Source organism: Cervus canadensis, chromosome 32 (genome assembly GCF_019320065.1).
Source record: "Cervus canadensis isolate Bull #8, Minnesota chromosome 32, ASM1932006v1, whole genome shotgun sequence".
Lineage (NCBI taxonomy): Eukaryota > Metazoa > Chordata > Mammalia > Artiodactyla > Cervidae > Cervus > Cervus canadensis.
In genome coordinates this window covers 15685900-15709635 of record NC_057417.1, presented here as the reverse complement: position 1 = coordinate 15709635, position 23736 = coordinate 15685900, and the positions used below count along the sequence as shown (strand labels likewise).

Sequence of the window (23736 nt, the reverse complement as noted above, 5' to 3'; positions counted from 1 at the left end):
TTCAGAGTTCTGCCAGCAGTCTGGAATAAGATACTGAGAAGAATTGACAAGGGGACATCAAAATGTGTTCAGAAAATGTGGCCTTGTGTTTTCACATGAGTGTATGTTTGTAGACATATCATACCATCCATGGGCTTTGTTGTCTGTTTTCTTCATAATGACTACAGAGTCCCATGTCAACAACATTTCAATCAGGTGACTTTATTGAAGTATAATTGACATACAGTAATGCACAGACTTTCTTTTCTTTTTTAAATTAACTTATTTTTTAATTGAAGGATAGTTGCTTTACAGAATTTTGTTGCTTTCTGCCAAACCTCAACATGAATCAGCCATAGGTATATATGCCCCTCCCTCTTTTAAGCACACAGTTTCATGAGTTTTGAATACTGTGTGCATGTATATAGCCGCCAACACACAAAGAACATTCCCATCACCCAGACATTGTAACATTTAAATCACCACGCAGCCTCCTGTCACACGGATATGTTTTACTTACATAAACCCTAATTTCCAGCCTTTTAGATTGCTTCCAATTTTTTGTAAATATATACACATATCCTTAAATAATTTCTTAGCAAAATTCTTAGGCTAAAAAGGTCATTAAGGCTTTTGATGCATGTTGGTAATTATCTCTTGAGGAAGATTACACTGGGTTGGCCAAAAAGTGCACTTGGGTTTTTCATTACATCTTACAGAAGAATTCAAACGAAATTTTTGGCCAACCCAATATTCATTTACATTCATATCACCAGTAATATATCAGAGTGCACTTTCCCCCTCTTCCTCCTGTTTATGCTTTTTACTTTGAATCCTATTTCTTTTGATATTACTATTAAGATTATGTTCCACATGTATGTGTATTTTTTGGGGGGGAGCTATATCTTTGACTCTTTTATTTTTAACCTAATACATTTCTTTTGTACAATGCCTAGAATTATATATTTCTCCAGTCTGATTAGCCTTTGCCTTTTAGTAGAGAATTTCAGCCCACTTACGCTGGGTTAGTTCCTGATGGCTCAAGCAGTAAAACATCCGTCTACAATGAAGAAGACACAGGTTCAGTCCCTAGGTTGGGAAGATTCCTGGAGAAGAAAACGGCAACCCACTCCAGTATTCTTGCCTGGAGACTTGCATTGGCAGAGGCTACCGTCCATGGAGTCACAAAGAGTCAGATGCGACTGAGTAGACATGCACAGGCAACTGATAAACTGAAATTTTTCTTCCAAGATTTCACAGATCCTTGGCTAATTTTTATCTTGTTCCTATATTTTGTTATATTAACCAAAATTTTTCATTATTTTCTATCTCTAAATTGTTTCTTTCATATTAAAAAAGTCTACTTGAACCAGTAAGTCTATGCCAAGAATTAAATAGTATTACATGTCTTATTTAGGATCTTTAAATTTACACTCTAAGTTTACTACAGTTTAGTTTTGTGAGCCAGCCTTATTGGGTTATGCTGGTTACCATGGTCAAGATAGCTTATAATAATAAAGTGTGGCAGCTATTTATTTTGCCAGCTCCTCCAAGTCTCCCATTCCTTCTTCTTATATGTTGTTCTCTGAGTCAGAGGGATGCTAGATGGTCCAGACCTGGTAAACTGTAAGAGTTCATTCCCCTAACAACTGAGGACCAACCAATCAGAACCCTTTTCTGGGACTGATTTATGAATGCAAGAGAAGGCCACTGTGTCAACTAGGGCTTCCATCTCTCCCTAGGGTCAACTACAACCAGGTCGTCAGACATATTTACAGGCACGTCCTGTCTCCAGTAGGAGCAAATAAAGCAAGGATAAGTCAGCTGGGGTCCCGGCAGGAAAACAAATGGCATATTCAGATTAGGAGAGTTTAAGGCATGTTTCATAAAAGGACTGTTTAGAAAAGTGTGGGCATGCTGTTGAGAAACCCAGAGGGAGGGTGCAGTGACTGAGAGCCTGTATAAGCAGCGGGACAAGAGAAGAGAGTAGAGGCCTCCTGGGAGCCAGGAGGGGAGACTGTGTCCAGGTGTCTTTGGGAGGGAACAGATGCAGACTGCCTTAGGAGGGGAACACTGTCAAAGGGGAAAGCCAAGAAGACCTCATGACAAACACCCTGGGCTCACCCTCCAGTCTCCTATCAATCCCTCGTCTTAAGCCCAGCTAGAAGTCAGAGAGTAAGGGAACCCCCACTGATGCATCCCTTGCAAGTCAGTCTCTCAAGGAGAAAGCAGAGATGATCTGGAAGGACCAAGGAGACAGCTGGCACAGCAGACGAGGGCCAGCTGCAAAATGGTAGACTGCAAAATGGCCACAAGTCCCCACTTCCCATGAGCATCTCTACAACGAGACTTTGCAGCCCCTACCATCCAGAGGTGAAGTCTGTTTTTCCACCCCAAATCTGATCTTGGCCACAACCACTGTGACACAAATAAAAGCTTGGAAGACACCCATGCTGTGGGGGTTTTCCTTCTTGCGGTGCTTGGAACCCTGAGACCAGTGCGCAGATGAACCTAAACTAATGGAGGAAAGGAGACCACATGGAGGAGGAGGAACAAAGGGCCCCAGTCAAGAGGCTGCCAAGTGTCAGTCATGTGCCTGAGGCCACCCTAGGTGATCCCGCACCAGGCAAGTCACAGCTGACCAAGTGCACGAGAGAACTCAGCAGTGATCAGCTGAATAGACCCAGATCAGAAGAATGACCCAAGCGGCCCACACAATCACGGAACATAATAAATGTCTTAAGCCACTAAATTTTGGGATGGTTTGTACGCAGCAAAGCTGACTGATACAGCCAATAATGAGAAAGCATCTTACAAGTATTGGATCCTCAGTTTTAGTGTCTGAGACTCTTATCCCTGAAGCTCTTAATCCTTCTCAATGTCCTTCCCATGAGCCAATCTCTTTACCTAGTACCAATCTGAGTTGGCTTTACCTCACTTTTGATTTTTTAAAATTGTGAACATTTACTTTCTCTCTATAATTTAATATAGTTTAAAATGAACAGATTAGGTATAAGATAAGCTACAAGGATATATTGTACAAGACAGGGCATATAGCCAATATTTTATAATAACTATAAATGGAGTATGGGCTTCCCTGGTAGCTCAGCTGGTAAAGAATCCACCTGCAATGCAGGAGACCCTGGTTCGATTCCTGGGTTAGGAAGATCCCCTGGAGAAGGGAATGGCTACCCACTCCAGTATTCATGGGCTTCCCTGGTGGCTCAGATGGTAAAGAATCTGCCTGCAATGTGGGAGATCTGGGTTTGATCCCTGGGTTGGGAAGATATAGGAGGGCATCACAACTCACTCCAATATTCTTGCCTGGAGAACCCCCATGGACAAAGGAGCCTAGCCAGCTACAGTCCATGGGGTTGCTAAGAGTCGGACACAACTGAGCAACTTAGCGCGCGTGTGCACACACACACACACACACACACAGACATAAATGAAGTATGACCTCTAAAATTGTGAAGCATTATATTGAATACCTGTAATTTACATAATATTATCCATCAGTTATACTTCAATAAAAAAGTAAAGCATGTCACAAAAAGGAAACAAAGATATTCTAAGACAACAGGCTCACTGTTATGAAAATCAAAATCAAATCAAATGAAGAGAAATTCTTCATTCTTCTAAAGTTTAAAATAATTTACCCATGAAGCCTATTATTCTGGAGCTTTGGGAGAAGAAAAGCAATGTTCTCATTTCTCTTGATTATTTGCCTGTTATGGTTTTCAATTTCTTCTTGAGATAAAATTGCCAATTTAAAATTTCCTGGAGAATCATCCCTTTCAACCAGATTTTCAAAACCATTAGCATTTATATGCATATTCTTTCAATACGTGAATTTTATATATTCTTTTTAGATTTTCCTTTATTTCTCTTTTATTAAGTCTTCAACATCTAATGCATGATTTATCATTTTTAATATCTTTCTTCATAAAGTAAGACTTGATTAAGAAACACAAAACGATACACTCAACATTACTGCCTGCATCTTTCACTGACCTGATTTAGTGATGGAATCAGGAAGGTACAGCGCATAACAATGAGTTTTATTTGGTACTTTGACCATGAATGATAAGAAATTATTATTCCTAAAACTATAAAATGCCAGAGAAATTATCTTTAGATGAACCAGCTAAAGAGTCCTTTTATACTTTTGTAATGCCTGGGGCAGAACCTCTGCTCAACAAAGTTAGCTATTATTAGCTATTATTCCTTGGCAGGTCAGAATGTAACCTGCACCCCTTCTTGAGTAGGAGAGACTCCTCCAGGGATTAATCATAATTTAGGAACCATTTTCCGAGTGCCTTCTTTGTGCCAGACACTATTCTGGATGTGATTCAAGTAGCTTTTCATTGAATACTCACCCCAAACCTATGATTTATGTATTATTTGCCCCATTATAAAGACACAAACTAAAGATCACAGAACTGAAATAATTTTACCAAAATCAGTGGAGCTGGAAACTTCAGCACTGTATTTTGACACCAAGTTTTCTGGCTCTAAAATCTAGGTTCTTTTTCTCAGCATTGCATTGCAAAATTTCAGGTTTTGTATAAAGTAATGGAAATGGAAGGGATTCCCAGGCTTCCCAGATGCTAGTGGTAAAGAACCCGCCTGCAAATACAGGGGATGTAAAAGATTCAGGTTCAATCCCTGGGTCAGAAAGATCCCCTGGAGGAGGGCATGGCAACCCACTCTAGTATTCTTGCCTGGAGAATCCCATGGACAGAGGAGCCTGGTGGGCTACAGTCCACAGGGTTGCAAAGAGTCAGACACGACTGAGTGACTTAGCACTCACACAATGGAAATGAAAACACAAGTGCATGGTGTAGGCGGGGGAATGGAGAGGACTATCAGTACGTCCATGATTAGGGAGATTAATGGAAATGCCATAAGCTACCTGCACCAAAGGCTTAGGACCTGTGCACAGTGCTGAGTGCTTTACACAACGGCTTCTTAATCCATCTGTGGCTAATCCTTTTGATGCTGGTGTAGTTAGCTCTTTTTCATTTTAAGGATTTTTTTTTTTAAATTATTACAACAGACCTATGTGGTTGGTACTAACATCCTAGTTTGTGGATAAGGAAATTGGGCCACAGAGAAGGAAAAAGACACATACAAGATCATCTCATGTGTAACTGATAGAGTCAGGACCTGAACTCACGTATGACTGACTTCAGAGTCCACATCCTTAACCACCATTTTCTCTGGGTGGTGTGTGTGTGACTCAGTCGCTCAGTCATGTCTGATTCTTTGTGACCCCATGGACGGTAGCCAACCAGGCTCCTCTGTCCATGGAATTCTCCAGGAAATACTGGAGTGGGTTGCCATTTCCTCCTCCAGGGGAACTTCCCAGCCCAGGGATCAAACCTTTGTCTCCTGCATCTCCTGAATTGGCAAGAGGAATCTTTACCACTGAGCCACCTGGGAAGCCCATTGTCTCTGGGAGTGATCCATAAACTGCCCAACTTTCCATTTGTAGATGGAGGGGGCTAAGTCAGTCAGGGACCAAGGCAGGGAATACATGAGGTCTGTTGTCCTACTAAGGCTGTCTGACTCTCTAAACCACAGTGACACCTGAGAGTCCTTTATGAAGTCCAGTGTGATGGCCTCCAGGGATTCTGTTTCACAGTGACCACCTGAGTCAACATGATCTGCAGTAGCTTGACCAGAGATTCTTTCCCTCCCATGATGAGTGAAGTCTGTTTCTTTACCACTTGAATTTGGGCTTAGCTATGAGACTACTTAGAGGCTTCCCTGGTGGTTCAGTGGTAAAGAATCCGCCTGCCAATGCAGGAGACACAGATTTGATCCCTGGTCCAGGAAGATACCTTGGAGTAGGAAATGGCAACCCACTCCAATATTCTTGCCGGGAGAACACCATGGACAGAGGAACCTGGCAGACTACAGTCCATGGGGTTGCAAAAAGTCAGACACGACTGAGCTACTGAACAATAACATGAGACTACTTGGTCCAGTGGGACATTATCAAACATGATGCATGAGCTGGAAAAGCACTGGTGCATCGGGATGTGCTTATTTGCTCTTCTTGGAACCCTGAAACCACCATGTGAACAAACCAGAGCTGGTCAGCTGGAGGATGAGAAGCCATGTGGAGGAGAATCAAGGCACCTAGGCCAACAGCCAGCTCACTGCCAGTCATGTGAATGGGGCCAGGCTAGATCATCCAGCCACCAGGCAGACACAAGCAAGAATCCCTTAATCTTTGTGCCCAGGGCAAGTCCCTCACTTGACTTATCTTAGTCCAACCCCTCAGAGGCAAGTCTTCTCTTTCTCATTCTGAGAAGACCACAGAACCAGCAGGATCCCTACAGATGATCAGAAGTACCACCCAGGAACTCTGCCACGTTTTGAGGTCCCCCAGTGGTGGGTGCCCATATGAATTGTCTATTCCCACTGGCACTGAATGGTTGGGTCAGCAGCTGGCTTCACCGGGACAGAGCTTGATTCACAAAATTCCCTCAGGTTGCCTAATATGCCATGATGGAGACCTAGAAGGCTGCCAACCACACAAAGATCTACTAATACCCAGAATATTCCTCAACTTAGGTTGGACTTGGAATAGCAGGGGGCAGAAGACAAAAAGAACAATTCGTTTTTCACAGATGGAGGCAGCGCTTTCCTACTCCATGAGCTCGCTGCATATCTGCTCCTTCAAGGTCATACAAGAGGAGGGCACCCCTCCTGATCTGCATGAGCCTCAGAGAGCCTGGCCAGGTAGGTGAACAGGTGTGGCCAGATATTTAATCATGTCTCCAACCATGGACAGAAAAAGGTCAATGAACCAAGTCAACCCGGTTCAGGAGTCTGGACCAATTCATCATCCTCGGTGCCAACCGGCCTTCTTGGAACTGGGTCCAGAGATCGGCTGCCAAATCCTATGCACGCCGGCTGCAGGGAGGACTCCCTACTCTCCCCATGCCCAAGGCAATGAATGGCTACACCGTTCCATTCACACAGAGCAGGGGCCCCTACAACTTATGGCGCCTACACATGCCTAGGAAGGATGACTGCCAGATGGCAGGCAGAGGACCTATTCATTCATCAGACTTACCTGGCAGACATCTGTCCTCACTGTCTACCCAGCACACATTCACTGTTATTCATTAGCATTGTCATTATCATCTTCAGTATGTACCAGACACTGTCCTAAACATACACACCAGATACTCCTAGCAAGGTTATTAGGTAGGAACAATTGTTTTATTCATTTTCAACTGAGCAATCTAAAGCATAAATGGACTGAAGTACTTTGCCCAAGGTCAAGCACACCAGAGCCTCGAAATGCTGGCTCCATCCATAATGTGAGTTTAACCAGTACACAACACTGCTTCTCTAATTTTCCTCCGAGGGACCGACCGCCTCTCTCCCACTCTCAGACCTCTCCAGGGGTAAGCCCCTAACCAGGCCTGCCAATCAGCATAACCATCCTCAGTTATATATGACCCAGGATTTACTGAGACCTCAGCTCTTGTCCCTAGAATTGCAGCACTGACAAGATATGAAGACTAAAGGTACCACAGCCAGCATGCTCCCATAGGAGAAAAGCCTTCTTGAAACAGGAACCATGATAGAAGAAAACTGACCCAAGAAGTGGAGAAAGAGATCCCTAAAGAATCTCATTTCTCCACCTTGATTCACTGGGTCGAGCTTTTCAGCTTCAGGGACCAAAATTTCCCTTTCCACATAAAACAGTTTGAGCTCTTTCTCCCTCAGGCAACATAAAAAGCCAAGGAATAAAGAGGGGCTATGGGAAACAGCATCCTCCTGGCTGCTCTCTGAGTATCACGCCTCGGTCTGCATGAACATTCAGAGCTGCATAATAGAAGCAGGCTGTCCCCCAAACTTACTTTCTCTCCTGGTGACACAGGAAGGGATTGCACTAAAAGGGTCAGGGAGTGTGATCTGAGAGAACCAAACAGGCCTGTGAGGGTTTTGGTTGTTCTCTGTTGCCTGGAGTTCTTAAACCCAAATAGCACAGTCCACAAGCAAAACAACGGCAGTATCAGCTCTAGAGGGTGCATGGCCTGCCCCTGATTTGCAGCAAAATGGCAGATGACCACTATTAGAAGGCCAGCAAGAGCACGTGTAACAACGGAAGGCAGTGACTACCCACTTTGAGCAAGCTGAGATCAGCTGTCGAGTCTAAGTGATCAAGACAGGACCAGACAAAGCCAATGGGGAAAATTCCAGGAAGGTGAACCAAGGCAGGAGCAAAATAAGAGAAGTAGGGGTGACAGATGCACAGAGTCCATGACTGGTCCAACAGCAGAGTGTGCATGGTAGAAGGTCCAGGACAGTTTCAGCTGCATGGAAAAGAATACCCTAAACTGTGAGACTTTACCAATAAGAGGTGCTTCTTATCTCATACACACAGTCTGAGCATAAGAGAACTCAGCGTGGGCTCAGCAGTTCATCAGTGTCATCCATGACCCAGCTTCCTTTAACTCTTCCACTCGGCCCTGCTCAGGATATCAGTCATAGCTTTCTCATTCACCCTAAGGGTTGCCACAACTCCATGCATTATGTGCTCACTCAAAAACGTCCACTAGAACAAAGAAAGGAATGTCTTCCTTGATCAGAAAGGAAAGTCTTTCCTAGAAGCCCTGCCCAGACTCCCCCTCAGGTCCCACTGAGCAGAACTGGGTCACGTGCTCACTCACTAGCTACATAGGAGCCTGAGAAAGAAGCAGCAGGCATCTTCAACGTCTATCCTGAGAGGTGGCCTTTGCCAGAAAGAAGAGGGTGAGGGTTAGGAAAGGCTGTTGGATAGGCGATCCACATGGTACCCCAAACTTCAGGCAAACGTGTTCCAAGACTTTAGCCACAGAGCACTCAAACATAGTACTCAGGCTGTCACTCACTTAATATTTTCCTTAAGTCAATTTATCTTTTTCAATTTTTATTTATCTATTTTTGCCCACACCACACAGCATATGGGATCTTAGTTCCCCAACCAGGGATTAAACCGGCGCCCCTTGCACTGCAAGTGTGAATTCCTAACCACTGGACTGCCAGGTAAGTCCCTATCTTTTGAAAGTGAAAGCGAAAATGAAAGGCACTCAGTTGTGTCTGACTCTTTGTGACCCCATGGACTATATAGTTCATGGAATTCGCCAGGCCAGAATACTGGGTAGCCTTTCCCTTCTCCAGCGGATCTTCCCAACCCAGGGATCAAACCCAGGTCTCCCACATTTTGGGCGGATTCTTTACCAGCTGAGCCACAAGGGAAGCCCTATCCTTTGTTTAACCCTAAACACCTTTACTTAGGTAGGAAATTTTATATCCTCACCATAAATGACAAACCACTACTAGATACATTTTTCAAACCATATTAAAATAAAGCAGTAATGATCAAAACAAAGTTTATTTGCCAGTTTTACCCAGGAGCATCCCGCATCCCTCAACAGTAATCACATTTTGGGTTGAACAGAGCAGGAAAATCTTAATTCCTCCTAATTCTTGGGCCCTGACAAAGAGTTCATGATTTAACCTCTGCCCATCAACCTCATGCCTCAGCCATAAAGATGAAGACATTGTGCTAAATCATAGTAGAGAGACTGGTTTCTTGAAGTCATGCACCCCTCTCAAAATGTTTTGTTTTGTTTTTTCCCATTAAGATGAAAATAGTCTCAGAGGCTGGAGGGACCGTGACACCCTGACTTTTTGACTCAGTGTACTCAGTCACCCAAAAGGATGCATTGACTGTGGACAGAGAGGTGACCAGTGCCCGATACTTACATCAGAGGCTGGGCCCTTGTCAGCGCCCGGGCAGGAGAAGGTGACAAATTCATGGCACCGCTTGTGCACGACAAAACAGCAGACTGTAAAAGAGAAAATGAGGGTAGGAGGGAAGGGAGAGGGGTAGTGGGGAGCAGGAAGGGAGGGGAAGAGAGGAAGACATCATTAGGCCTGGACTTTATACTCAAAGGCTTTATAATCAGATAAACAATGCCTTCAGCTTCTGCCCCTTGTCTTCTATTGAAGTCAAACTCCTGGGGTACACTGGTGCCACAACTTGCAAATTACCAATTATATTGATGACTATGGATGACATGGTAGTGACAACTAATTTAGAGAACCTACAGCTATAAACAATGGCTTTTAGTTAATAACAATGTATCAATATTGGTCCATCAATTGTAACAAATGTACCACACTAATGCAAGATTCTTTAAAAGTGCTTTACATATATTAATTCACTTAATATTTCTAACAACACTCTAAGGCATGCTATTTCATCTTTTCACATTTTTTAATATTATTTTCCATTATGACTTATCATAGGGTACTGAATATAGTTCTCTTCATTTTTTAATTGACATATAATTGATATAACCTTATATTAGGTTCAGGTGTATAACATAATGATTCCATATGTACATTTATAAATGATCATCAGTATAAGTCATCAATATCCATCACCACACATGGTTGTAAATTTTTTTCTTGTGATAAGATTTTTTAAGATTTACTCTCTTAGTGACTTCCAAATATACGCTGCATGCTCAGTCGTTGTGTCCGACTCTTCTGCAACTTCATGGACAGGAGTCCGCCGGGCCCCTCTGTATGGGATTTCCCAGCAAGAATACTTGAGCGGGTTGCCATGCCCTCCTCCAGCGGATCTTCCCAACCCAGGGATCGAACACGTCTCCTGCATTGGCAGGCAGATTCTTTACCATTGAGCCACCAGGGAAGCCCAAATATACACTACAGTACTGCTAACTATAGTCACCATGCTATTTATTACACCCCCTGAACTTTTTTATTTTGACCACTTTCACCCATTTCACCTGCTCCCCACCCTAATCTCTGGCAACCACCAATCTATTCTCTGTATCCACAAGTTCACTTCTTGGTTTTGGGTTTCTTTTTTTTTTTAGATTCCACATACAAGTGAGTTAACATGGTATTTCTCTTTCTCTTTCTGATTTATTTCACTTGCAAATGTTAATAATAGGGGGAACTAGGGTGGGAATGAGATTGAGGGAATGTACAGAAACTGTATTTTCAATCAATTTTTCTATATGCCTAAAACTGCTCAAAACACCAATAATAAACAAACAAAAATAGAAAACTGCAGGAGGAAAACAGCAGGGCAGAGTAGGAACATAATAAAGAGATTTTAAAAAGGTATTAACTAAATACAATATGTAGACGTTGTTTGGGTCCTAATTTAAATAAACTAATAGTTTTTTAATAGTTATGAGACAATCAGAAAAATGAATGTATTAATTTTTGATAATATGAGGGAATTTTTGCTATTGGTATTAGGGAATTATAATTTTTTATATAATAAGGGTATTATGATTTTTTTGTTATTCTTACTTCTAAGGATACAACCTATAATCTTTATGGATAAAGTGATTCAATTCAAAATAATTCAATATGACAGAAAGGAGACAGAAAGGGTAATAGTTGGGAAAAAAACATTAGTCTTGACTGATTATTAGTGAACCTGGAGGAAATTCCCTGGTAGTCCAGTGGTTAGGACTCCATGCTTCCACTTCCAGGGGCTCAGGTTCAATTCCTGGTCAGGGAACCAAGATTCCACAAGATGGCAAAACTAAAGAGAAGAAGAAGAGTTCCAAAGGGGTCAATTTCTTTCTCCTCTTTCTGTTATTATTTATTGCATTTTGTAAGTAATATATGCTTTGTATAAAGACATCTGTGTCAAACAGCATATATATGTTTGTTGTGAGTGGCGAAGTCCTCTGCGCCTATATGTCTGTGAATGTTGAGAGTAATATATGAGCAGTGGCCAAAAAATGCCAATGATGGTTATCTCTGGGCAAAAGGACTACAGATTATTTTTACTATACATCTATACATCCCTTACATCTATATTGTTTGAAATGTTGACAAAAGAGTATATGTTAATTACATAATATCAAGGGAAATAAGCCTACTTTCATTTTGAAACTAAGAGTCAAAGAAAAACAAAGATCAGGAAATGAAAAATACGATTGCCCAAACTGGAAATTCAGTGGTTGGGCTGATACAAAATGGAGGACAACCAAAGAGGAACTTAGCAAACTGGAAGTCTAATTTGAGTGATTTCCCCAGAATTCTGCAAAAAAACAAGAAAAAAGAAAAAAAGCAAGCAAGAAAAAAAGAAATGACTCAAAACATGCAGAACAGATCTCAAAATTCTAATATCTATACAGAAGGATGTCCAGGAAAGAACAGAAAGAAAAGAAGGTATAATTGAAGAAAATGAAAGGAAATCCTCTAAAGATTAAGAGGGATTTGAGCCATTAAATGGAAAGAAACTATCAAGTGTCAATAGATATGAATAAAAAGAAAAATGGCTAACAGTGAGAATTACCACAGCTCAGATATCGCTGTGAGGACGTGTCCAGCAGGGATAGGAAAAGAAGACAGGAAAGTTACTGACAAACGAACAAAAATAATTTTAACATCAGATTTCTCATCTGCAACTCTGAATTCTCGGATACAATGGAGGCACTTCCGACTGTCACCTTAGAAGAGTTCACCTTCTAAGGCAAGGGTTCTGAGTTCGAGCTCTGGTTAGGGAGCTGATATTCCATATGCCTCGCGGCCAGAATACCAAACCATAAGACAGAAGCAATACTGTGACAAATTCAATAAAGACTTTAAAAATGGTCCACATTAAAAAAAAAATCTTTAAAAAATTTAACTAAATTGATTGTGGCAATCATTTTTTTTTTAAATTAAAAAAAATAGAATACAGTGGAGCAACATGGTCAAAGTTTTAGGAAAAGTCATTTGAACCTAAAATCCCATACACAGCCAAATGAGCATTCAAGTGAAAGAACAAAATAGACATTTCCAAAATACAAGAACTCAGAAAATTTACTTCCCACAAAGTAATAGAGAATATACAGTCCACAAAAAAAGCAACAAAATTAATCAAAGAGGCATGAAACAGTGGTAAAAGAACAAAAACAAAAGCAAGGTGAGCGTGGGGGAACAAGTTCTAAGAGACCGAGATGAGAAAAAGACTATAAAATTGCAACATGCTAAGATCTTTGTCTTATTCCTCAAGAGTTGATAGGTATGGAGAAACTGCATTTAGGACATTGTAAGTTTAAATAATGTGCTAACAAGAATAACTTGCAGACTACCAAAAGAAAAAAACTGGACAGAGAAAACTTAGTCCAACTACACTTCAAAAGGCCTTCCCATATGATCCAAATTCCTATCAATACCATTCTTTTCTCTTTATTTTTATCTGGCATCATATGCACTTTAAACTTTCATCGATTTGTAATTTTTTTTTTTTTTTTGTATCTGAAATGACATGGGAATTTAACTTGCCATTTTTTTCCCAAATAGGTAATCAATTGTGCCAGCATCTTTTATTGAATAATTCATCCCCTCATCACTGATTTCAAATGCCAACCTAATTATGTACTAAATAATTATATACACTGAGGTCTGTCTTTGGGCCTGCAGTTTTGTTCCACTGATCTGTCTTATAATAAAGCAATACGGGATTTAATTATAGTAGCTTTATAATATGTTATATCTTGGCAGGGCAAGTCCTCTCTCATTATCCTTATTTTCAATATTCTCTTGGCAATCATTGCAAGTTCCAAGTGAACTATAGAATCAGTTTATTAAGCTTTTAAAAATACCAATGGAATTTTTATTGGAATTGTATTTAGTCAGCTCCCTACCCTCACCCCCAGAAAAAAATTTATTGGGTCTTTGATAATTGACACTTTCATAACAATGAGTACTTCTATCAGGAATAGAGTGCCCCCTTGTTAAAATTTTATTTTTATGTCTCCCAGTAAAGTATTTAATGTTTTCTCTGCGTGTGTGTGTGCTAAGTTGCTTTGGTCGTGTCCGATTCTTTGCAACCCCATGGATTCTGTAGCTCTTCAGGCTCCTCTGTCTATGGAATTCTCCATGCAAGAATACTAGAGTGGGTTGCCATGACCTCCAGGGGATCTTCCCAATCCAGGGATGAAACCCATGTCTCTTATGTCTCCTGCATTGGCAGCTGGGTTCTTTACCACTAGCGCCACCTGGGAAATCCAATTTTCTCTATAGTTCTACATATATCTAACTTAGTATTATCTGAGAAGTCCTACTTCTCTGCTATTGTGATTTTGACATCTTTTCCATTTTGTTTGCCAAGTGGTTATCATTTACAAATAGGAAAGCAATAAATTTTGCCAAGTGGTTATCATTTACAAATAGGAAAGCAATACTTATTTTCTAAGTATTTCTAAAATTCATGAGAGTTGCTGTGGGATTTCAGTTGCTTCCTTTGAGTTTTCCAGGTAGAGAATCATATTATCCCCAGTAATAACATTTTTCTTTCCTCCTCCCTGATAGATATGCCTCTGGTGTTTCCCTTTATATGTCCATATGTAAAATTTCCAGAACAATGTGGAATAAAAGGGATGACGAGCAAAGAGTCTTGTCCCGCTTGGAGCTTTTACCAGCTTCGTTTCTCCCTCACGCTCTTCTCAAACTAAGTTTGGGAATTTATATTTTCCTTTGGAATTATCCACAGTGTTCTTCTCCGTGTGTTTCAACTGCATCATCTTATCTGAGATGGTGCCATGCCCTTTCTTAAGCTTTCCTCTATCATATTGTTGAGGAGTCTCTTTTTATTTTTTTCAGACGTTTATCTTCCTTAGTGTCCATTTTATTATTCTTTCATTTTAAAGAAGCAAATGATGAATACATTTCTCAATTTTACTTTTTCTTACTTGATTGTTAGTTTCACTTTTACTTGTCCTACTTATTTTATTTGTACTTGTTCTTGTATTATTTATCGGGTTGCAAGTATGCATTCTGGAGTCAGATGGCCAGGTTTTGATGCTGTTTTCATCATTTGCAAACTATAATGTTTGGGCACATTATCTTATCTGCCTGTACTTCAGTTTTCTTTCTGAAAAATGATGGTGATAATTGTAATAATATTCATACCACAGCAGTGTTGTCAGAATTAAATGAGATAATCCATGCTCAGAACTGAGGCTAACATACCATGAGTATGCAACAAATGTCTCCTGCTGTTATTCATTATTCATTTTAAAGCTTCTTGAACTGACTGCTCAGTTAATTTCTTCCCGTCCTTCTTCATTAAAAGTTTAACATCTTAAGGCTAAAAACTTTCAAGCACAGCTTTGGCCACATCCTATGTTTTATACTGCCACCATTGTTGTAAGTTTCTAATTGGCCTGTTACTGAAGTTTTCACTTCTCCCTTAACCCAGAAATGTTTAGGAAAGTTCCTCTCCCCCCAGCACACCACTGATAAGCAATTACTTTAGTCTAGAGCCCTTCTTCAGAATATCTAAAATATCAGTTATGATCTTATCCATCCTTACTCTCTTTGAGGGAAGCTCATCTCTCGCTTCCTAGTGTCTACCACATGTCCTGGCACATATTGATTAAATAAATATTCAGTAAATGAATCAACAAAGAATGGGCATTATCAGTCACACAAAAAGAAGAAAACCCAATCAACTTAATGCTAGCTATAGCTCCTGGCTGGCCTTCCACATTCTACCACCATGGTCAAGGGTAGGACTACATCAGTCATTGACAAGGTCTCTCCTGGCAGCCTTCCAATTAGCCATGAAAATAAACAATCTACCTCCACCTGGGTGGACTCAGTATGCCAAGGGTCTTGGCTATACCCCAGCATGCTCTACAGAGAAGCTGGGAACAGGCTGGGAAGTTGATGAGCTTCTAGTGCAGGCATTTACTTTACATAGCGTGTTTCTGAAAAGTTCTGCAAATCAAATTTCCCATTAACTAAAACACTTCAAAGAAAAGGAGTAGGGCTTAGGCTATTTAAAGAAACAAACTAAATCCTTTTGTGATACAAATATACACCCCCTCATTTCTATTTGGCAAATTCAGGGTAAGATTAGCTTTTCTTAAATAAGAGCCAGCATTCACAGAAACTGCTGAAACACGTACCAGGTCTTGCTTTCAAACAGGTACCTGGTAAGAACCAAGAATTCCTAGATACTTCATGGTTTATGCAACAACTCCATGACCCGTAGAGGTTAGAAGCCTGCAGCCTATAGCCTTCTGAATCTAACTAGTAGTCATGCTTTATTAGGACTACATGATGCAGTCTCAAACCCAAATGTATATGGACCAGATGAGCTCTGCAAATGTCTGAGCGTCAGGTGGGAGAATGCATGCAAGACCTATTTTAAAAGGGGAAACTGCTGGGCATCCCTGGTGGCTGAGTGGTGAAGAATCCGCCTGCCAATGCAAGAGACAAGAGTTTGATCCCTGGTCTGGGAAGATCCCACGTGCTGCAGGGCAACTAAACCCATACACCTCAGCTCCTGAGCCTGTGCTCTAGAGCCCACGCCCTGCAACAAGAGAAGCCACCGCTCTGAGAAGCCCATGCACCACAGCTAAAGAGTGGCCACCGCTCTCTGCAACCACAGCAAAGTCAGCACAGCAATGAAGACCCAGCAGAGCCATAAATAAATACATTTTTTAGAACAAGGGGCAGGGAACTGCTCCTTGGCTCCTGCAGAGAAAGAGATCAACGTTCCAAGCACCATTTATCTCCAATCCTCCCGTTACATTAAAATCATGAGGGTCATAGGCCTATAGGTAGAATAACGTCTTCCCCCAACCTCCCCAAAGATGTCCACGCCCTAATCCCTGGAACGTGTGAATGGTGGCTCAGACAGTGAAGAATCTGCCTGCAATGCAGGAGATCTGGTTTTGATCCCCGGGTCTGGAAGATCCCCTAGAGAAGGGAATGGCTACCCACTCCAGTATTCTTGCCTGGAGAATTCCATGGACAGAGGAGCCTGGCAGGCTACAGTCCATGGGGTCTCAAAGAGTCAGACATGACTGAGCGAGTAACACTAATACGTCCTGGTGGGTTTAATGCAATTACAAGAGTCCTTTTATAAAAAGAATACTTTTTTCTTTTTTTTTCCTCAAAATTTATTTACTTGGCTGGGCTGAGTCTTAGTTGCAGCATTCAGGATCTTCTATCTTGATTGTGGCATGTGAGATCTTTACGTTTAGCATGTAAACTCTTAGTTGTGGCATGTGGGATCTACTTCCCTGACCAGAGATTGAACACCCAGGCCCCCTGCATTGGGAACATGGAATCTTAGCCACTGGATCCTTATTAGAGGGAGGTATGAGGGTCAGAGTCAGAGAAGGAGGTACAATTACAAAAGCAGAGGCTGGAGTGATGCCACAGCTGGAAACGAACACACGCCAGGAAATGTGGACGGTGTCTAGAAGCCAGAAAAGGCAAGGAACAGATGGTCCCCAGAGGCTCCGGAAGGAATGACGTCCAGCTGACAGCTTGACATCCTGCTGTCTTGATGTTAGCCTCGTGAGACCTATTTTCAGACTTCTGACCTCCAGAGCTATAAGGTAATAAATCTGTTATTTCAAGCCATTAAGTGTGTGGTAATCTGTTATTCCAGCAATAGAAAACTGATATGCCAGCCAAGGATCAGAAACACTTGGATGATCCCAGAAGCAGAAGACTACAGACAAAAGCCCAAGAGACCTCTCTGGAGTATCTGTCCCCAGGAAGCAACGGGACCCAAACTCTGCCTCATACTGCACCCACCCCCAAATGCCCAGCTCTAACCATTGCAATTTATTTGTTGTATCCAGAGGAAACTAGATCAAGTCGTTACAATTTTTCTTTTCTCTCTTTGGAGTCGATCCATCTCTTGTACCCTATTCTCACTAGAGTCTAAAATGGGCAACTGTCATTTTTTGGAAGCAATCTTTGTCCCTGAATCCATACGAACTGGAGGTAGACATTCCAGCACTTGCTGCAGATGTCTGTGTTGGAAGAAGAGACAGAAGGGCCTTCAGCACCTTCCTGAGCGCTCGTCTCTCTCTGGAAGCCCCAGACAGCCATTCCTCAAAAGAGAAATGCACCATCTGCAAGACTTCCAGGCCAGGCCTCTGGATCAGATGAACTTCAGTTTGAACTCCCATTAAAAAAAAAAATTTTTTTTAAATTTACTTATTTGGCTGTGTGAGGTCTTGGCTGCAGCATGTGGGATCTTCACGATGTCATGCAGGATCTTTTGTTGTGATGCACAGACTGTATAGTTGTGGTGCTCGGGCTCCGGCGCGCACAGTCTCAGCAGTTGCAACTCGCAGGCTTAGTTGCTCCATGGCATGGGGGATCTTAGTTCCCTGACCAGGGATCGAACCCATGACCTCTGCATTACAAGGTGCGTTCTTAACCACTGGACCACCAAGGAAGTCCCCTGAACCACTATTTTATGACCCACAAGCTGAAGGACATCAGCCCAATTACTATGCCTCTCTGAGCCCCCATCTCCTCCAAATGGGAAAGATAGCATTATCTACTCTTAGAAAGTTGTTGTGAAGGTCAAACGAGACACACACCCAAAGTTCTTGGTGGAAAGGGGCATTTGAGGTGGAGGCATCAGTGTGCAAATGTTGCTTTGCAATGGGTGTGCAGGATCCCTCTTTCCTCCCGGGTCAAAGACAACTCACAGGCATGAAATTCTGCCCAGTGTCCAAGATGAGGTGGTGCTCCCTCACATGCTTTCTGGAACCGTCTCCATGATCAAAGGCAGACAGGCCTGGTCACCACCTCCACAGAGCTTCCTTAGCACTCAGAAGCATGACTCACAAGACCATGGACTTGAGTTGGCAAAGGACTTTCACACCCATGGTTATTACAGCTTAGCCCCATCACAGCCCCAGGGGGAAGGTGTTTTGATCTGTGCTTTAACAACAGGGATGCTGACGCTCAGAGAGGAATGACTCGCCCAAGGGCATCCAGCTAGTCAGTGGCCACGCTTATATTTGAAACCACGTTTGTCTTCCTCTAGAGCCCACACACTCTCAGCTCATACATACAGCATGGCTGCATTTGTGTTTGTCACTCATCTCACTGTTCCAGAAGAAATCCTCCCCCGCTTTCCTCACCCCAGCCATCCAGTCAGTTGTTAAATCCTACTGATTCTTCCTTCGCAACATCTTTTATACCATATCCTCCTGTATACTCCCCGCTGATTCCACCCTAACTGCCCTCAGTAACTCAGAAATGGAATTTTGCAATGACGCCTTAACTGGTTTCCCCCGAAACTGATAAGCCTGACTTGATGTCTCATCTCTATGAGCCAAAGCTTCCATAATCACAGAGGAGATAAGGTCATCAGTGTTATGTGATTGCTATGAAATCTAAATGAAACATCGTGTATCAATGTACAACATCAGGGCACAAAGGAAGTTCTCAGTGAAGGTTTATTTACTTCCTTCCAGGTTAGAGAGGCTTACAGTCTGAACTCTGCAGCCAAGCTGCCTGGACACGACACCAGGCCACACTATTTATTCGCTCTATGACCATAAGTTCATTGACCTTGTTGTGTCTTGTTTTCCTAGCCTATAAAATAGAAAAAATAATAGTGCTTTTCTTACAGAGTTGTTGTGAGGGTTAAATGAGATCATGTGAGGACAAAGTAAGTGCCTAACATATACTAAACACCATTAATTATTATTTCTGCCTACTTCCCTCACCCCATACAGCCTCCATACTCCTGAAAAATTCATCTTCTGAAAACTCAGCTTGATACTATCTCCCTGCTCCAACACATTCACTGGCTGCTTATCGTCTAAAGTTGCACTGTCCAACATGGTAGCCACAGGTGATGTGGGGTTATGCCAATTTAAATTAATTAAATGAAATTTAAAATTCAGTTCTTGGGACCTCCTTGGTGGTCAAGTGGGTGGCTAAGACTCCGTGCTCCCAAAGGAGTGGGCCTGGGTTTGATCCCTGGTCAGGGAACTAGATCCTACATGCTGCAACTAAAGACTCTGCATGCCACAATGAGGATCAAAGATCCAGTATGCCCCAACTAACACCTGGCACAGTCAAATAAATAAACATATGTTTCTAAAAAATAAAGTGAACAATCCATTGTTTAAAAAATACTTCAGCTTTTCATTCACACTAACCACATTTCAAGTGCTTACCAGTCACATGTGGCTAGAAGCTACAGTACTGGACACTCACTGTAGAAAGTATTACTGGACAGCACTGGCCTAAAGAATAAAGTTCAAATGCGACAGGCTGGCATCCATTCACAATGAAACCACCGTCCAACTCTACTCTTACCTCCTCTCACTCCACTGCCCCACATTCCTGCCAGGCTGGATGACTGTCCTTTTCTATATTTCACTCATTCTCCACTGTGCAAATCTGTTCCATAAATACATCACTACCAACAGCCCATCCCCTGATGGCCACGAGGAAATTTAAAGGCAGAGAGCTTAGTTCTCCAACCAGCAGACCGAAGGCCAGATTGGAGTAGAAATGATATGCTCCACAGGATAATTCAGCTTGGGAGCCCTAGGGGACAGGTAATGGTTGGATCATCCCACCTACTTCACTGGGCTTCCCAGTGAGCTCCCCATTGGGCTTACTCAGCAGTAAGGTGTCCATCTGCCAATGCAAGAGACACAGGTTTGATCCCTGCGTCAGGAAGAACCCCTGGAGGAGGGCATGGCAACCCACTCCAGTATTCTTGCCTAGGAACTCCCACGGATGGAGGAGCCTGTCAAGCTACAGTCCATAGGGTCACAAACAGTCAGACATAACTGAAGGGACTTAGCCCACACGCACCTACTTTATTGCAAGGGTTATAAACTTAAAACCCTACAGACGCCAGGCTATGTGACTGAGTGAAGCCAGTCTGGTGTAATACAGCAGAGAAGGGCAGCTGGGATGAACTGGACAGCACATGCCCATCCCTGGGATACTCAACTCTGTCCAGCAATGGCCCTGGGAGCACTGGTCCAGTGTTGCCAGATGGGATTTTTTGAAAACTCCATGCCAACCATCCAAAGACATCTGAGTCCTGCCAGTTCACAATCTCTGTTTTAGCTAGTCTTCCTGATTCGATTATCACCTTGGTTACACATTATCTCTGAGCTCAAATATTCCCAACCACAGAATGGGGACAAGATCAACTACTGGTTCGATCCCTGGATCAGGAAGATTGCCTGGAGGAGGGAATGGCAACCCACTCCAATATTCTTGCCTGGAGAATCCCATGGACAGAGGAGCCTGGCAGGCTACCGTCCATGGGGTCGCAAAGAGGCAGACACGACTAAGCGACTGACACTTTCACTTTCACTTCGATGTATAGTCATGAGGATGAGACCAGATTCCTGTGCTTGGCACATCAGATACCCCGTATCTGATTCTTAATAAAAACATGAATGAGTACATTGACAATGAATGAATAAATGAATGACTGGGCTTTTGGTCACCTCTCTCACTCAAGAAGTCACTCTCAACAGCTGAGTCAAGAGGAAGGCAGCTGTGGCTGGGGTGGTGGGTGGTTTGTGCACGTCTGTGGGCACGTCTGGTCCCAGCACAGTCAAGCTGCGTGAGCTCAGAGTCATCTCCCAGGCCTGCCTGGCCGGCCTTGGGTGCGCAGTTAGGATTTCTTTTTTAAACTGTTTTTCATGCTTAAGGCTTAAAATTCGAACATTACTGATGAGCATACGTTTGAGAGTCAAGGCTCTACCCCATTACCAGAGGGAACTACTCTTTCTCATTTCTTATCTGTCTTCTAGTGATATTCTCTGCAAGTGTGTGAGCACAGATGAGTCCCTGCCTAAATGTGGAGTATAATTCTCTACTTCCTCTTTGGTTTCATCTATGCCCCTTTAGTTTCATCCATACGATTATAAGACTACACCCTTGGTTCTCAGCCCGGGCTGCACGCTCAGCCACTTGGAGCTTTCAAAACAAAACAGGGCTCAAGTTCCACCTCCAGAGATTCTGGTTTATTGGGAGGAAGACTGGAGAAGCTGGGAGGGCTTCCCAGGTGGCCCTAGTGGTAACAAATCCACCTGCCAATGCAAGAGACGCAGGTTCAATCCCTGGGTCGGGAAGATCCCCTGGTGGAGGAAATGGCAACCCACTCCAGTATTCTTGCCTGGAGAATTCCATGGACAGAGGAGCCTGGTGGGCTCCGTGGGGAGTCCATGGGGTTGCAAAGAGTCAGACACGACTAAATGACTGAGCACACACAGAGAGGCTAGGAACAGGTTATTCCAATGGTGCAGAGCATTGCTGATCTGCATGCTCTCCTCATGCTTTTTCCCAAACTAACACATCTGGAGGCCCATGCCATCTCAACATGTAGACAGTGACCTCATCCTGTCTCCACAACTGCATCTTACTCCATCATATGGGCTGCCGACCATTTACCCAGAGTTAAAGGGAATTCACAGAGTTCTAATGATGGTGATTTCCTCCCATAAGAGATGGAAGCAGGAGCAAACGTCATTTCTTTAGCAGCAGCCTGGCACTACACAGCAAGAGCCTTGCAAGGGTCAGCAATTGCAGGAAAGGAATGCTTTCGTTCACAACATTACCAGACTTATTTAACTAAGCCAGACAAAGCAGTGGAGCCAACAAGAGGTAAAGGATAGGACTCAGAAGTAAACAAACTTATGAGAAGAAAGTCCCCCCTCCCCCACTGCTACCACCTTCTGCTATAACCCTGGGGAGAAGGCGCCTGGGCAGGACAGCTGCTGGGAATATCCTGCTTGTTTGGATAACAGATGGAGACTGCTCTTGACCCCATGGCCTCCCAGCTTTGATCATGCCTCAAAGGCGGGGGCAGCAAGGTAAAAAAGCCATGGCCTAAGAGGAAACATCAACATCCCTTGTTCACCAGACACATCCCGCCCTAGAGCTCTCACATCAGGAGGACCAGGAGAAGAGCTCGTCCCGAAACCAAGTGTGGTGAACATGCCCAACCAGCATCCATCCTCTCTGCTTCTATTTGGGGTATCAGACCCCCAGTTTCCATGAGCTGGCTAAGGATGCCCTCCCCTCTCCTGGATGCCAGGGGGACCCAGGACCCCAGCCACAGTGTGGATTCAGGGATAGGCATGTGTCTCAGCCACCCAGTGAGAATCAGCTTTAGGACTCTTGCTAGAATTTTTAGGAAAAAGGATTTATTTTCCAGGAGTACTGCTAAGTTGGGTGGGGAGTAAGTCTGCATCTGCCATCTTTGGGCTTCCCAGGTGGCTCAGTGGGTAAAGAATCCACCTGCAATGCAGGAGACATAGGCAGATGTGAGTTCGATCCCCGGGTCAGGAAGATCTCCTGGAGGAGGGCATGGCAACCCACTCCAATATTCCTGCCTGGAGAATCCCTATGGACAGAGGAGCCTGGCTAGCTACAGTCCACAGGATCACAAAGAGTCAGACACGACTGGAGCAACGGAGCTCACATGTATGCATACTGCCATCTTTATTACCACAAAGGAAAAGCTTTTCTAAGAATGAAGCCAACAAGGAGAAAAACAGAGCCAAGAGATATCTGATAACCACACAGGAGCACCTGGATCCAACCACGCCTGAAGGGAGAACCCCTCGACTTTTTTGTACATGTCAACAAATCCCTCTTTGTCTAAACCAACTTGAATTGGGTTTGTGGTTCTTGAGATCAAGAACTTACGACTAATAAACCAAGGATGAGAAGTTGGAGGGTGGACAGTGAGGGCCCCTCTTTCCTCCTGTGTTTCATGTGTTCCTGTAGATATATCTCTTTTCCTTTTTATTTAGGGAGTTGATATTAAGAACACGCAGGTGGATCAGTCCACGTTGGTGAACTGAGGAAAGCTGTGATACAGGGTTTCATCCTCCCCTTATCCTCTAAATAGTGTTAGTTGCTCAGTCATGTCCGATACTTTACAAT

General features: G+C 43.0%; 1 protein-coding gene across 2 annotated transcripts in view; it reads right to left on the bottom strand.

The window, feature by feature from the left end:
• PRKCB (protein kinase C beta) overlaps positions 1–23736 on the bottom strand; it is a 359602-nt gene that overhangs the window by 193358 nt on the left and 142508 nt on the right. For both annotated transcript variants that reach the window (XM_043455595.1, XM_043455596.1), the window contains exon 3: positions 9757–9839. In XM_043455595.1, coding sequence (XP_043311530.1) covers positions 9757–9839 — 83 coding nt within the window. The remainder of the gene's footprint in view (positions 1–9756; positions 9840–23736) is intronic.